Below are 13,876 nucleotides of genomic sequence, written 5' to 3'. Positions count from 1 at the left end.
ACTGTGTCAGACTGGAGAGAATACACCACTTTCTGCACGACATGCTGCAGCTGATAAGTACTGGAAGACTGGAGATTTTTTTTTTTTATAAAAGTTAATTACAAATCTCTGGCACTTGCTGTGACCAGTTGATTTGAAAGACATTTTTGGTGAACTACCCCTTTAAATCCGAGTCTCCCATTGCTTTAACCAATTGACTTTAATGGGGTTTATTACTTGAGTCTATCACAGTCTATAAAATCTGAGCTCTCACTGGTTGCTATTTGTCTGACACATAAATCTGCTGCTGCTCCGGTGGAGGTTGTCACTCAGCTTTCTTACAGTCCTGAGCGGTGCAGCGCAGAATACAAGGTCAGTGTTGTGTTCAGTTCTTTGCCGAATGATTTTGAGCGTGACCTTTGTTGCAGAGCGCTAAGAGAGTAATCCTGCTGTCCGGCACTCCCGCCATGTCCAGGCCCGCTGAGCTCTACACCCAGATTGCCGCTGTCAGACCCAGTTTTTTCCCACGTTTTCATGACTTTGGGGTTCGTTACTGTGACGCTAAGCAGGTAAGTGTCATGTGACCCTACAAGAGTGATGACATCAGAGGGGAGATCAGTGATGACATCAGCGCCTTCTCCTGTCCAGATGCCCTGGGGATGGGATTACTCCGGATCCTCTAACATGAACGAGCTGAAGCTCCTGCTGGAAGAATCCATAATGATCCGACGGCTGAAGTCCGACGTTCTGTCCCAGCTGCCCGCCAAGCAGCGCAAGATGGTGGTCATCGCTCCGGAAGGCATCAATGCAAAGACTAAAGCAGCCTTAGCTGCCGCGGCCAAGGAAATGGCGCAGGGCTTCAAGAGTGTGAGTTATAACCCCGACACCAACCAAATGCATGGACTACATAGCATGGGGGGGGACATTGCATCAGAACCTCACCATGGTAACAGACTACAGACAACATATCCAGCGTATACAGCAACATATATAGCATATCCAATGTGTACAGCAACATATATAGCATATCCAGTGTATACAGCAACATATATAGCATATCCAGCGTATACAGCAACATATATAGCATATCCAGTGTATACAGCAACATATATAACATATCCTGTGTATACAGCAACATATATAGCATATCCAGTGTATACAGCAACATATATAGCATATCCAATGTGTACAGCAACATATATAGCATATCCAGTGTATACAGCAACATATATAACATATCCTGTGTATACAGCAACATATATAGCATATCCAGTGTATACAGCAACATATATAGCATATCCAATGTGTACAGCAACATATATAGCATATCCAGTGTATACAGCAACATATATAGCATATCCTGTGTATACAGCAACATATATAGCATATACAGCAACATATATAGCATATCCTGTGTATACAGCAACATATATAGCATATCCTGTGTATACAGCAACATATATAGCATATCCAGTGTATACAGCAACATATATAGCATATCCTGTGTATACAGCAACATATATAACATATCCAGTGTATACAGCAACTTATATAGCATATCCTGTGTATACAGCAACATATATAGCATATCCAGTGTATACAGCAACATATATAGCATATCCTGTGTATACAGCAACATATATAACATATCCAGTGTATACAGCAACTTATATAGCATATCCTGTGTATACAGCAACATATATAGCATATCCAGTGTATACAGCAACATATATAGCATATCCTGTGTATACAGCAACATATATAACATATCCAGTGTATACAGCAACTTATATAGCATATCCAGCGTATACAGCAACATATATAGCATATCCAGGGTATACAGCAACATATATAACATACACAATGTATACAGCAACATATATAGCATATCCAGCGTATACAGCAACATATATAGCATATCCAGTGTATACAGCAACATATATAGCATATCCTGTGTATACAGCAACATATATAACATACACAATGTATACAGCAACATATATAGCATATCCAGTGTATACAGCAACATATATAGCATATCCAGTGTATACAGCAACATATATAGCATATCCAGTGTATACAGCAACATATATAGCATATCCAGCGTATACAGCAACATATATAGCATATCCAGTGTATACAGCATTATCTGTGACTTGTGCCCTCTTTTATTATAGAAAGTACAAGAGAAGGAAGCCTTACTCCTCTTCTACAACAGAACTGCCGAGGCCAAGATCCGATGTGTTATGTGAGTAACAGAGGGCGGCGGGCAATCCTTTACAGTGACCCCACCAGCAGAATAGTGAGTGCAGCTCTGGGGTATAATACAGGATGTAACTCAGGATCAGTAATGTGTGTACACAGTAACCCCACCAGCAGTATAGTGAGTGCAGCTCTGGGGTATAATACAGGATGTAACTCAGGATCAGTAATGTAATGTATGTACACAGTGACTCCACCAGCAGTATAGTGAGTGCAGCTCTGGGGTATAATACAGGATGTAACTCAGGATCAGTAATGTATTGTATGTACACAGTGACCCCACCAGCAGAATAGTGAGTGCAGCTCTGGAGTATAATACAGGATGTAACTCAGGATCAGTTATGTAATGTATGTACACAGTGACTCCACCAGCAGTATAGTGAGTGCAGCTCTGGCTAATAATGCTGTATAGAATAATTCCATTAATAGCCTATAATACTACTTGTGTGCAGTAAGGCAGACCACCTACAGTAATTTCCATTATATTTGGGTCAGAGCCGTCTGTATGTTGCTTCCCTATAGAATCATCACTGATAATTATCGGCCTCATTTGCTTTGGATATTTGCAGAGAATACATCCTGGATCTGCTGGAGAGCGGGAGAGAGAAGTTCCTGGTGTTCGCTCATCACAAGTTGGTTTTGGACAGCGTCTGTGAGGAGCTGGAGAAGAAGGTGAGCTGCTCCGCCCTCTGCTGCACGTACTGACCCTTCACACCTGTATACATCTGAATTCCAGAAGCTTCCATCCTAGTTGATTGTTCTGCTTATAGAGTCACATTCACTGCATCTTTTCTGTTATTTCTCATTGAAGTCGACCATGAAAACAATGCAACAAAATACAACACGTAGGACTGACGGAGTGTAAAACGGGGGTGATGGTGTGTGTGTGTGGGGGTGCTTTGTTACGGTTTTAGCAGCACTTTCTCTCTTCCATCGTTCGCTGACAGACTGCTGAATTGTCCTGTGCTGCGGCCTGGTGAGTTACGTCACCACCACGGAGTGATTTATTAACCCTTTGACGACAGTAGACGTAAATGTATGCCATGAAAGTCGTGGCCCAGATGACACGTCATACATTTACATGATGGTGTGCAGGGGCTGTATGAAGCGAGCTAAGCTCACCTCATAGAGAGTGAGGTCCGACTGCTGTGACTGACAGGCCGCCACCATCCCGGTATTTTAATGTCAGTGACAGGAGCTGTGCTCCTCCCAGCAGTCAGCTCGGCGATCTTCTGATGGAGTCTGCCACAGGCATGCTCTATGTGAAGATTGCCGATAATACTAATCAATGCTGTACCATGGAAAAGCATTGACCAGTGTTAGTAGTGTAAATGTGAGCATGTTATAGTCCCCTGGAGGGGCTTGAAAAGTGAAGAAAATACCGTTTTTAAAAATATGACGTAGCCCCTCCCCCATTAAAAGTTAACCCCCCCCCCCCCCCCCTTTATTATTTTATATATTAAACACATAAAAATAAATAAACATTATGGGGGAGATTTATCAGACATGGTGTAAAGTGACACTGGCTCAGTCGCCCCCGGCAACCAATCAGATTCCACCTTTAGTTTTCCAAAGTGTCTGTGAGGAATGAAAGGTGGAATCTGATTGGTTGCCGGGGGCGACTGAGCCAGTCTCACTGTACACCATGTTTGATAAATCTCTCCCTATATCTCATAGTGTGCGCCCTTGTCAGATCTATAAGGCTTCGTTCCCACTGAGCAAAACTAGCAGAATTGTCTGCCACGGAATGCCGTTAGCCTCCCTCTCATAATGGGAGTCTATGGGAGGCGCACACTCCTGCTCTGTCCGCGCTAAAGAATGAACATGTTCATGCTTTAGCGCGGACAAAGCAGGAGCGCCCGCCTCCCATAGCCTCCCTCTCATAATAGGAGTCTAACGGCATTCCGCGGCGGACAATTCCGCTAGTTTTGCTCAGTGGGAACGAAGCCTAAAGATAAACAATACAATTTCTGTATTGTGAACGGCGTAAATGAAAAGGAAAAAAGCGCCAGAATTGTGGATTTTTTTAGTCACATTATTACATAGGTTATTAAAAATGATGATATTAATAAAAACTAAAGATATTAGCGCACAAAATGATGCCCCAGCCAACCCTGTAGGTGGTGAAACCAAAGCGCTATGGCTCTTAGAAGGTGAGAAGGAAAAAGCAAAAAAGCTAAATTAAAAATTGGTTCTGTCATTAGCACCAAAGTCCACGGTGTCCTTTAGGGGTTAAAGTCCAGAGAAAATTAGCATTTAGGAACATAATAAACAAGTGCTACTCACCTCTCCTGGTGCCCCCGCAGTGCTGCCTTACTGCTCTGCAACTCCTGCATGCCCTTCTCCAGAGACAAAGTCACAATGTGGCTGATGGATTGCCCGCTGCAGTCACCGATTGGCTGATGCATTGCCCGCTGCAGTCACCGATTAGCTGACAGATTGCCCGCTGCAGTTACCGATTGGCTGATGCATTGCCCGCTGCAGTCACCTATTGGCTGACAGATTGCCCGCTGCAGTCACCGATTGGCTGATGCATTGCCCGCTGCAGTCACCGATTGGCTGACAGATTGCCTGCTGCAGTCACTGATTGGCTGATGGATTGCCGCTGCAGTCACTGATTGGCTGACAGATTGCCTGCTGCAGTCACTGATTGGCTGATGGATTGCCGCTGCAGTCACTGATTGGCTGACAGATTGCCCGCTGCAGTCACTGATTGGCTGACAGATTGCCCGCTGCAGTCACCGATTGGCTGACAGATTGCCCGCTGCAGTCACTGATTGGCTGATGGATTGCCGCTGCAGTGATGCTTTGGGGGCACAGGGGGAGATGAGGAGGGCTTGTTTATTATGTTTCCCCCCGCCGGCTGAAACATGATCATTTTCTCCTTTAATTTGATATTAATACATAAGTTGTTTTATCCCTTTAAATATTCAGACCCTGGAATAAAACTTCCTGTTCCTTCCTGCAGAATGTGGGCTTTATCCGTATTGATGGGACCACGTCCTCAGCCGATCGCCAGGCCCTCTGCCAAAAGTTCCAGTTTTCACAGAAGGCCAGTGTCGCTGTCTTGTCCATCACAGCCGCCAACATGGGGCTGACCCTGTCCTCCGCTGACTTGGTGGTGTTTGCAGAATTGTTCTGGAACCCGGGGGTGAGTGTTTTATCACCTTGGTTACTCATCCTATTTCCACAGAAGCTGTCAACACCTGCCCCCCAAACCCTGACATAGTGTAGGAGGTACTCCCCCCCCCCCCCCCCAAAAAAAAAAAACAAAAAAACTGACATAGTGTAGGAGGTACTCCCCCCCCCCCCCCCCAAACCCTGACATAGTGTAGGAGGTACTTCCCCCCCCCCCCCCAAAAAAAAAAACCTGACATAGTGTAGGAGGTACTCCCCCCCCAAACCCTGACATAGTGTAGGAAGTACTCCCCCCCCCCAAAAAAAAAAAACCTGACATAGTGTAGGAGGTACTCCCCCCCCCCCAAACCCTGACATAGTGTAGGAAGTACTCCCCCCCCAAAAAAAAAAAAAAAAAAACTGACATAGTGTAGGAGGTACTCCCCCCCCCCCAAACCCTGACATAGTGTAGGAGGTACTTCCCCCCCCCCCAAACCCTGACATAGTGTAGGAGGTACTCCCTCCCCCCCCCCCAAACCCTGACATAGTGTAGGAGGTACTCCCTCCCCCCCCCCCCAAACCCTGACATGGTGTAGGAGGTACTCCCCCCCCCCCCCCAAAAAAAAAAAAAAACTGACATAGTGTAGGAGGTACTCCCCCCCCCCCCCCCCAAACCCTGACATAGTGTAGGAGGTACTTCCCCCCCCCCAAACCCTGACATAGTGTAGGAGGTACTCCCCCCCCCCCCCCCCCAAAAAAAAAAACAAAAACCTGACATAGTGTAGGAGGTACTCCCCCCCCAAACCCTGACATAGTGTAGGAGGTACTTCCCCCCCCCCCCCCCCAAAAAAAAACAAAACTGACATAGTGTAGGAGGTACTCCCCCCCCCCCAAACCCTGACATAGTTTAGGAGGTACTCCCATCCCCCCCCCCCCCCCAAACCCTGACATAGTGTAGGAGGTACTCCCTCCCCCCCCCCCCAAACCCTGACATAGTAGAGCTGCTGTTGGAGGTACTTCTGCCCCCCCCCCATCTCTTCTTGCTGTCAGTGAATGCAGCCGTACAGTGCTATCTCTGCTTGCTGTCACTGAATGCAGGTATATGTCTAGATGGAACTAGAAGGTTTTCATTCACTGTCAGCAAGCAGAGCTCTTAACCCACACCCCCACCCCCGGCAAACAGATGCCCGTTATGCAGCACATAGTTACACCATGTGCTTGTCAGCTCTGCTACATCATCAGCTAGTACATACTGGGGTGATGTAATGCAAGATCACTGAAAAAACAGCCCTGTGGTTACTGTGTAAAGCCTCTATTCCTTGGGTCGTTTAGAGGAGCAAACGACAATAATCGCTTTTATAGGCCTTTATAGTAATGACAGCAGTGGGAAGGAGGAAAGATAAGGGGGCGAGTACTCAAACCAACCAAAGGGAGATGCATGATGGGAAAGTTTCCTAGCCGGTGCCATCTTGGATATAGATTGGCTTTTAGAAAAACTTGTAACTCAGGAACGGCAGCAACTAGGAAGAGAGGAGACGGCTTGGTGAGCGAGGGTTCGGAGCATTTAATTTTTTTTTAGCTCTTAGGTGGAGAATCACTTTAATTAGGTTGAAAAAACAGAGTCCATTAAGTTCAACCTACAGAAACCTGACTGTGCTGATCCAGAGGAAGCAAATACCCCTGTGAGGCAGGAGACAATTGCCCCATCACAGAGAGAAATATTCCTTCCCAACTCCATTGGCGATCAGCATAATCCCTGGATCAGCGTCCTATCACATGTAATCTAGTGACCATAACCTGTAATGTTATATATATGGAGAAGCATCCAGCCCCCCCCCCTGTAATATTATATTCTCCTGCTCTGTAATATTATATCCCCCTCCTCCTCTGTAATATTATATCCTCCTCCTTCTCTGTAATATTATATCCTCCTCCTCCTTCTCTGTAATATTATATCCTCCTCCTTCTCTGTAATATTATATCCTCCTCCTCCTCTGTAATATTATATCCTCCTCCTCTGTAATATTATATCCCCCTCCTCCTCTGTAATATTATATCCTCCTCCTCCTCTGTAATATTATATCCCCCTCCTCCTCTGTAATATTATATCCTCCTCCTTCTCTGTAATATTATATCCTCCTCCTCCTTCTCTGTAATATTATATCCTCCTCCTTCTCTGTAATATTATATCCTCCTCCTCCTCTGTAATATTATATCCTCCTCCTCTGTAATATTATATCCCCCTCCTCCTCTGTAATATTATATCCCCCTCCTCCTCTGTAATATTATATCCTCCTCCTCCTCTGTAATATTATATCCTCCTCCTCCTCTGTAATATTATATCCTCCTCCTCTGTAATATTATATCCCCCTCCTCCTCTGTAATATTATATCCCCCTCCTCCTCTGTAATATTATATCCCCCCTCCTCCTCTGTAATATTATATCCTCCTCCTCCTCCTCCTCCTCCTCCTCTGTAATATTATATCTCCCCCCGTGTACTATTATATCCTCTTCCTTCTCTGTAAAATTATATTCCCCTCCTCCTCTGTAATATTATTTCCTCCTCCTCTGTAATATTATATCATCCTCCTCCTCCTCCTTTGTAATATTATATCTCCCCCCGTGTACTATTATATCCCCCTCCTCCTCTGTAATATTATATCCCCCTCCTCCTCTGTAATATTATATCCTCTTCCTTCTCTGTAAAATTATATCCCCCTCCTCCTCTGTAATATTATATCCCCCTCCTCCTCTGTAATATTATATCCTCTTCCTTCTCTGTAAAATTATATTCCCCTCCTCCTCTGTAATATTATATCCTCCTCTGTAATATTATATCCCCCTCCTCCTCTGTAATATTAAATCCTCCCCCTCCTCCTCTGTAATATTATATCCTCCTCCTCTGTAATATTATATCCCCCTCCTCCTCTGTAATATTATATCCTCCTCTGTAATATTATATCCTCCTCCTCCTCTGTAATATTATATCCCCCTCCTCCTCTGTAATATTATATCCTCCTCCTCCTCTGTAATATTATATCCCCCTCCTCCTCTGTAATAACATATCATCCTTCTCTGTAATATTATTTCCTCCTCCTTCTCTGTTATATTATATCCTCCTCCTCTGTAATATTATTTCCTCCTCCTCCTCTGTAATATTATTTCTTCCTCCTCCTCTGTAATATCATATCATCCTCCTCTGTAATATTATATCCTCCTCCTCCCTAATATATCCTCCTCCTCCTCTGTAATATTATATCCTCCTCCTCCTCTGTAATATTATATCCTCCTCCTCTGTAATATTATATCCCCCTCCTCCTCTGTAATATTATATCCTCCTCTGTAATATTATATCCTCCTCCTCCGTAATATTATATCCTCCTCCTCCTCTGTAATATTATATCCTTTTCCTCCTCTGTAATATTATATCCTCCTCCTCCTCTGTAATATTATATCCTCCTCCTCTCTATTATATCATATCCTCATCCTCATACCATCATCCTCTGTAGCCGCTCTACAAGGTCATTAATGTATAATAAAGAAGTGACTCCAACACTGCCCCCTGCTGTACCCCACTAGTAACTGTGACCCAACACTGCCCCCTGCTGTACCCCACTAGTAACTGTGACCCAACACTGCCCCCTGCTGTACCCCACTAGTAACTGTGACCCAACACTGCCCCCTGCTGTACCCCACTAGTAACTGTGACCCAACATTGCCCCCTGCTGTACCCCACTAGTAACTGTGACCCAACACTGCCCCCCGCTGTACCCCACTAGTAACTGTGACTAATAGTGACCCCTCCTGTACCCCACTAGTAACTGTGACCCAACACTGCCCCCTGCTGTACCCCACTAGTAACTGTGACCCAACACTGCCCCCTGCTGTACCCCACTAGTAACTGTGACTAATAGTGACCCCTGCTGTACCCCACTAGTAACTGTGACCCAACACTGCCCCCTGCTGTACCCCACTAGTAACTGTGACTAATAGTGACCCCTGCTGTACCCCACTAGTAACTGTGACCCAACACTGCCCCCTGCTGTACCCCACTAGTAACTGTGACCCAACACTGCCCCCTGCTGTACCCCACTAGTAACTGTGACCCAACACTGCCCCCTGCTGTACCCCACTAGTAACTGTGACTAATAGTGACCCCTGCTGTACCCCACTAGTAACTGTGACCCAACACTGCCCCCTGCTGTACCCCACTAGTAACTGTGACCCAACACTGCCCCCTGCTGAACCCCACTAGTAACTGTGACTAATAGTGACCCCTGCTGTACCCCACTAGTAACTGTGACCCAACATTGCCCCCTGCTGTACCCCACTAGTAACTGTGACCCAACACTGCCCCCTGCTGTACCCCACTAGTAACTGTGACCCAACACTGCCCCCTGCTGAACCCCACTAGTAACTGTGACTAATAGTGACCCCTGCTGCACCCCACTAGTAACTGTGACCCAACATTGCCCCCTGCTGTACCCCACTAGTAACTGTGACTAATAGTGACCCCTGCTGTACCCCACTAGTAACTGTGACCCAACACTGCCCCCTGCTGTACCCCACTAGTAACTGTGACCCAACAATGCCCCCTGCTGTACCCCACTAGTAACTGTGCCCCAACAATGCCCCCTGCTGTACCCCACTAGTAACTGTGACTAATAGTGACCCCTGCTGTACCCCACTAGTAACTGTGACCCAACACTGACCCCTGCTGTACCCCACTAGTAACTGTGACCCAACACTGCCCCCTGCTGTACCCCACTAGTAACTGTGACTAATAGTGACCCCTGCTGTACCCCACTAGTAACTGTGACCCAACACTGCCCCCTGCTGTACCCCACTAGTAACTGTGACCCAACAAAGCCCCCTGCTGTACCCCACTAGTAACTGTGACTAATAGTGACCCCTGCTGTACCCCACTAGTAACTGTGACCCAACACTGACCTCTGCTGTACCCCACTAGTAACTGTGCCCCAACAATGCCCCCTGCTGTACCCCACTAGTAACTGTGACTAATAGTGACCCCTGCTGTACCCCACTAGTAACTGTGACCTAACACTGACCCCTGCTGTACCCCACTAGTAACTGTGACCCAACAATGCCCCCTGCTGTACCCCACTAGTAACTGTGACTAATAGTGACCCCTGCTGTACCCCACTAGTAACTGTGACCCAACACTGACCTCTGCTGTACCCCACTAGTAACTGTGCCCCAACAATGCCCCCTGCTGTACCCCACTAGTAACTGTGACTAATAGTGACCCCTGCTGTACCCCACTAGTAACTGTGACCCAACACTGACCTCTGCTGTACCCCACTAGCACGCGGCACAGTATCATATACTATAGAAAAGTCCACAGCCTCCTCAGGTCCAGTCTATATACACATATACAGCCTCCCCCAGGTCCAGTCTATATACATATATACAGCCTCCCCCAGGTCCAGTCTATATACACATATACAGCCTCCCCCAGGTCCAGTCTATATACACATATACAGCCTCCCCCAGGTCCTGTCTATATACACATCATGCACAGCCTCCCCCAGGTTCAGTCTATATACACATATACAGCCTCCCCCAGGTCCTGTCTATATACACATATACAGCCTCCCCCAGGTCCTGTCTATATACATATATACAGCCTCCCCCAGGTCCAGTCTATATACACATATACAGCCTCCCCCAGGTCCAGTCTATATACACATATACAGCCTCCCCCAGGTCCAGTCTATATACACATATACAGCCTCCCCCAGGTCCAGTCTATATACACATATACAGCCTCCCCCAGGTCCAGTCTATATACACAGCCTCCCCCAGGTCCAGTCTATATACACATCATGCACAGCCTCCCCCAGGTCCAGTCTATATACACAGCCTCCCCCAGGTCCGGTCTATATACACAGCCTCCCCCAGGTCCGGTCTATATACACAGCCTCCCCCAGGTCCGGTCTATATACACAGCCTCCCCCAGGTCCGGTCTATATACACAGCCTCCCCCAGGTCCGGTCTATATACACAGCCTCCCCCAGGTCCGGTCTATATACACAGCCTCCCCCAGGTCCAGTCTATATACACAGCCTCCCCCAGGTCCAGTCTATATACACAGCCTCCCCCAGGTCCAGTCTATATACACAGTTTCCCCCAGGTCCAGTCTATATACACAGCCTCCCCCAGGTCCAGTCTATATACACAGTTTCCCCCGAGGTGCCTGTAAGGTGAAGACTCTATCCGTGTTCATGGTTGTTCCTCATGCCGTTTTTCTTTGTAGGTTTTGATTCAGGCGGAGGATCGGGTGCACAGGATAGGGCAGACCAGCTCCGTCAACATCCACTACTTGGTGGCGAAGGGAACAGCGGACGACTACTTGTGGTAAATCCTCATCTCTATAGTCGTCCGTAATATTCCTGACGCTGCAGACTCAGCTCTTCTCTTCTGTTACTATTCATAAGGCCGATGATCCAGGAAAAGATTAAGGTTCTGGGCCAGGCCGGACTGTCAGAGGCCAACTTCACCGAGAGCACCGAGTCTACGGACTACTACTATAAGGTGAGAAGAGAAAGCCCTAACCATCACAATTTTATTTATCTCCTAAATATCTATCAGATAGATAGATACAAGGACATACATTCATGTAAAGGGATACTCTGGAAAAAAATTTTTTATTTTTTAAATCAACTGGTGTCAGAAAGTTTTATACAGATTCTGGCTTGTAAAAGTTGAAAATCTTTAATAAATTTTCTGTTAGAAAAAAAAGTCATACAGATTTGTAACTTCCAGTCTTCCAGTACTTATCAGCTGCTGTATGTCCTGCAGGAAGTGGTGTATTCTCTCCTGTCTGACACAGTGCTCTCTGCTGCCTCCTCTGTCCATGTCAGGAACTGTCCAGAGCAGCAGCAAATCCCCATAGAATTCTTTTTCTGGAGTACCCCCTTAAACTGATTTGTCAAAAGTATAGAAGATAGTAGAAGTGATCTGTAATAAATATCTATGATAAGTCCATCAAAAATGAAAAACGTTAGGCAGGGAAGGGGATGCCAGAAAACAAAGAAGTAAACTCACCCGTCCTTGTGCCTCTGTTGGGCTGCTCCTGGGTTGCGTTGGCCGCTCCCTGCTCCCGCTGGGCCGCTCCCGGATGCCGTTGGGCTGCTCCCGGGTTACACTGATAGCCGTCGTCTGTCATTTTCTGCTGGAAACCAGGTATGTCAAATACTTGTCTCTTCCAGCTGCAACGTCACAGCCTGGCAGAGCAATGGGTGGCTTAGCCAGTGACTGGGGCGGTGTACAATCACTCAACCAGAGAGCTGCAGGACACTGGCGGCTGCCAGCAGGACCCGGGAGCAGCACTGTGGGGCAGGAGGATCAGTATGTTTACTTTGTTTTCCCACATCCCCCTGTCTGCAGTTTTTCAGTTTTGTGGGACTTTTCCTTTAGTATAGTTGCCCTGGGCTTAGGCTGCAGTGGTTCCTGTTATATTGACTAAGGGTCCTTTTACACCCACAGATTTATCTGACAGATCATTGAAGCCAAAGCCAGGAACAGACTATAAACAGAGAACAGGTCAGAGGAAAAAGACTGAGCTTTCTCAGATGAACTGGTCAGATATCTGTGTGTGTAAAAGGCCCCTCAGGCTGTGGCTACAAGGCAGCATCACAGGACCACGCACCGTCTCTCTGCTTGTATCACAGCTCAGTGTGGTGGTACTGCAGCCCATAGCTGATGCCCCCTGACAGCTGCTGGATTGGTAGCAATCAGCCATGACACCTCATGTCCGGTGACCGCGTTCATCTTCATTGGCCGCGATGCATGCAGAGCAACATTGCAATCTGAAAAAAATATGTGGCATCCAAGAATCACCATGTGTCTCCACCCTGAAATCCTTCAAGAAGATAACAGCTAATATCCAGGTGCAGACTTGTCGGCCGCCATCTTTTGTGACTCTTCAGTGACACGGTTTATGCCCAAACTTTGTGTAAACTGCTTAGTAAGTGTGGCCACTAGTTTTATCTACATAGGTATAGGCGTAGAAAGAGGTGTCTAACGTCTCGTCACAAGTCTACGCATATGCAGACATCTTCTGACAGGTTTTCTGGATTATTGGTTGGCTAGAGCCCGGCAGTCTGGCATCTATACAGTCATGTGATCCAGAATGAAATCCCAGGGGTTCAGCACCACAGTCCACTGCTATTTCTAGCGCTGGACATTCTCTACCCCTGCATACACTCAGTGCCTCATGTCATGTGATCTTCCCCGCAGGACCCCAAACAGAAGAGCATCTATGACCTGTTCCAGAGGTCGTTCTCCCAGGACGCGGCTGCAGACGACCCCCATGAAGCTCTGTTACTGGAGGCCTGTGAGGAGTTGGACCAGGAAATTCCAGAAGGAAATCTCTGTAAGAAAAGGAAAATTGACGATTACTTCTGAGCCAGGATACGAACTGTACAGAGTTATGGAAGAATTTATTTTATAGTTTATATTGTTTATATTTCAAATTAAAGAGAAATATCTGTC

At 46.5% G+C, this 13,876-nt stretch overlaps 1 protein-coding gene across 2 annotated transcripts in view; it reads left to right on the top strand.

Moving 5' to 3' along the window:
* The window catches only part of SMARCAL1 (SNF2 related chromatin remodeling annealing helicase 1), a 51,364-nt gene extending 37,488 nt beyond the window's left edge, over positions 1 to 13,876 (top strand). Inside the window, exons 10-18 of one of the 2 annotated variants that reach the window (XR_011364482.1) lie at positions 408 to 548; positions 628 to 846; positions 2,157 to 2,227; positions 2,811 to 2,913; positions 5,210 to 5,392; positions 11,637 to 11,737; positions 11,818 to 11,914; positions 13,054 to 13,272; positions 13,622 to 13,705. Coding sequence is in view for 1 of the 2 variants with exons in the window: in XM_069982377.1 (XP_069838478.1) it covers positions 408 to 548; positions 628 to 846; positions 2,157 to 2,227; positions 2,811 to 2,913; positions 5,210 to 5,392; positions 11,637 to 11,737; positions 11,818 to 11,914; positions 13,622 to 13,789 (1,083 nt within the window). In the remaining variant the exon portion in view is untranslated. Of the gene's footprint in view, positions 1 to 407; positions 549 to 627; positions 847 to 2,156; positions 2,228 to 2,810; positions 2,914 to 5,209; positions 5,393 to 11,636; positions 11,738 to 11,817; positions 11,915 to 13,053; positions 13,273 to 13,621 lie in introns of both variants that reach the window. The other variant, XM_069982377.1, reaches the window with a different exon arrangement.

Source organism: Dendropsophus ebraccatus, chromosome 9 (genome assembly GCF_027789765.1).
Source record: "Dendropsophus ebraccatus isolate aDenEbr1 chromosome 9, aDenEbr1.pat, whole genome shotgun sequence".
NCBI lineage: Eukaryota > Metazoa > Chordata > Amphibia > Anura > Hylidae > Dendropsophus > Dendropsophus ebraccatus.
The sequence above is the reverse complement of the archived record's forward strand: the minus strand, read 5'-3'. Positions and strand labels throughout refer to the sequence as shown.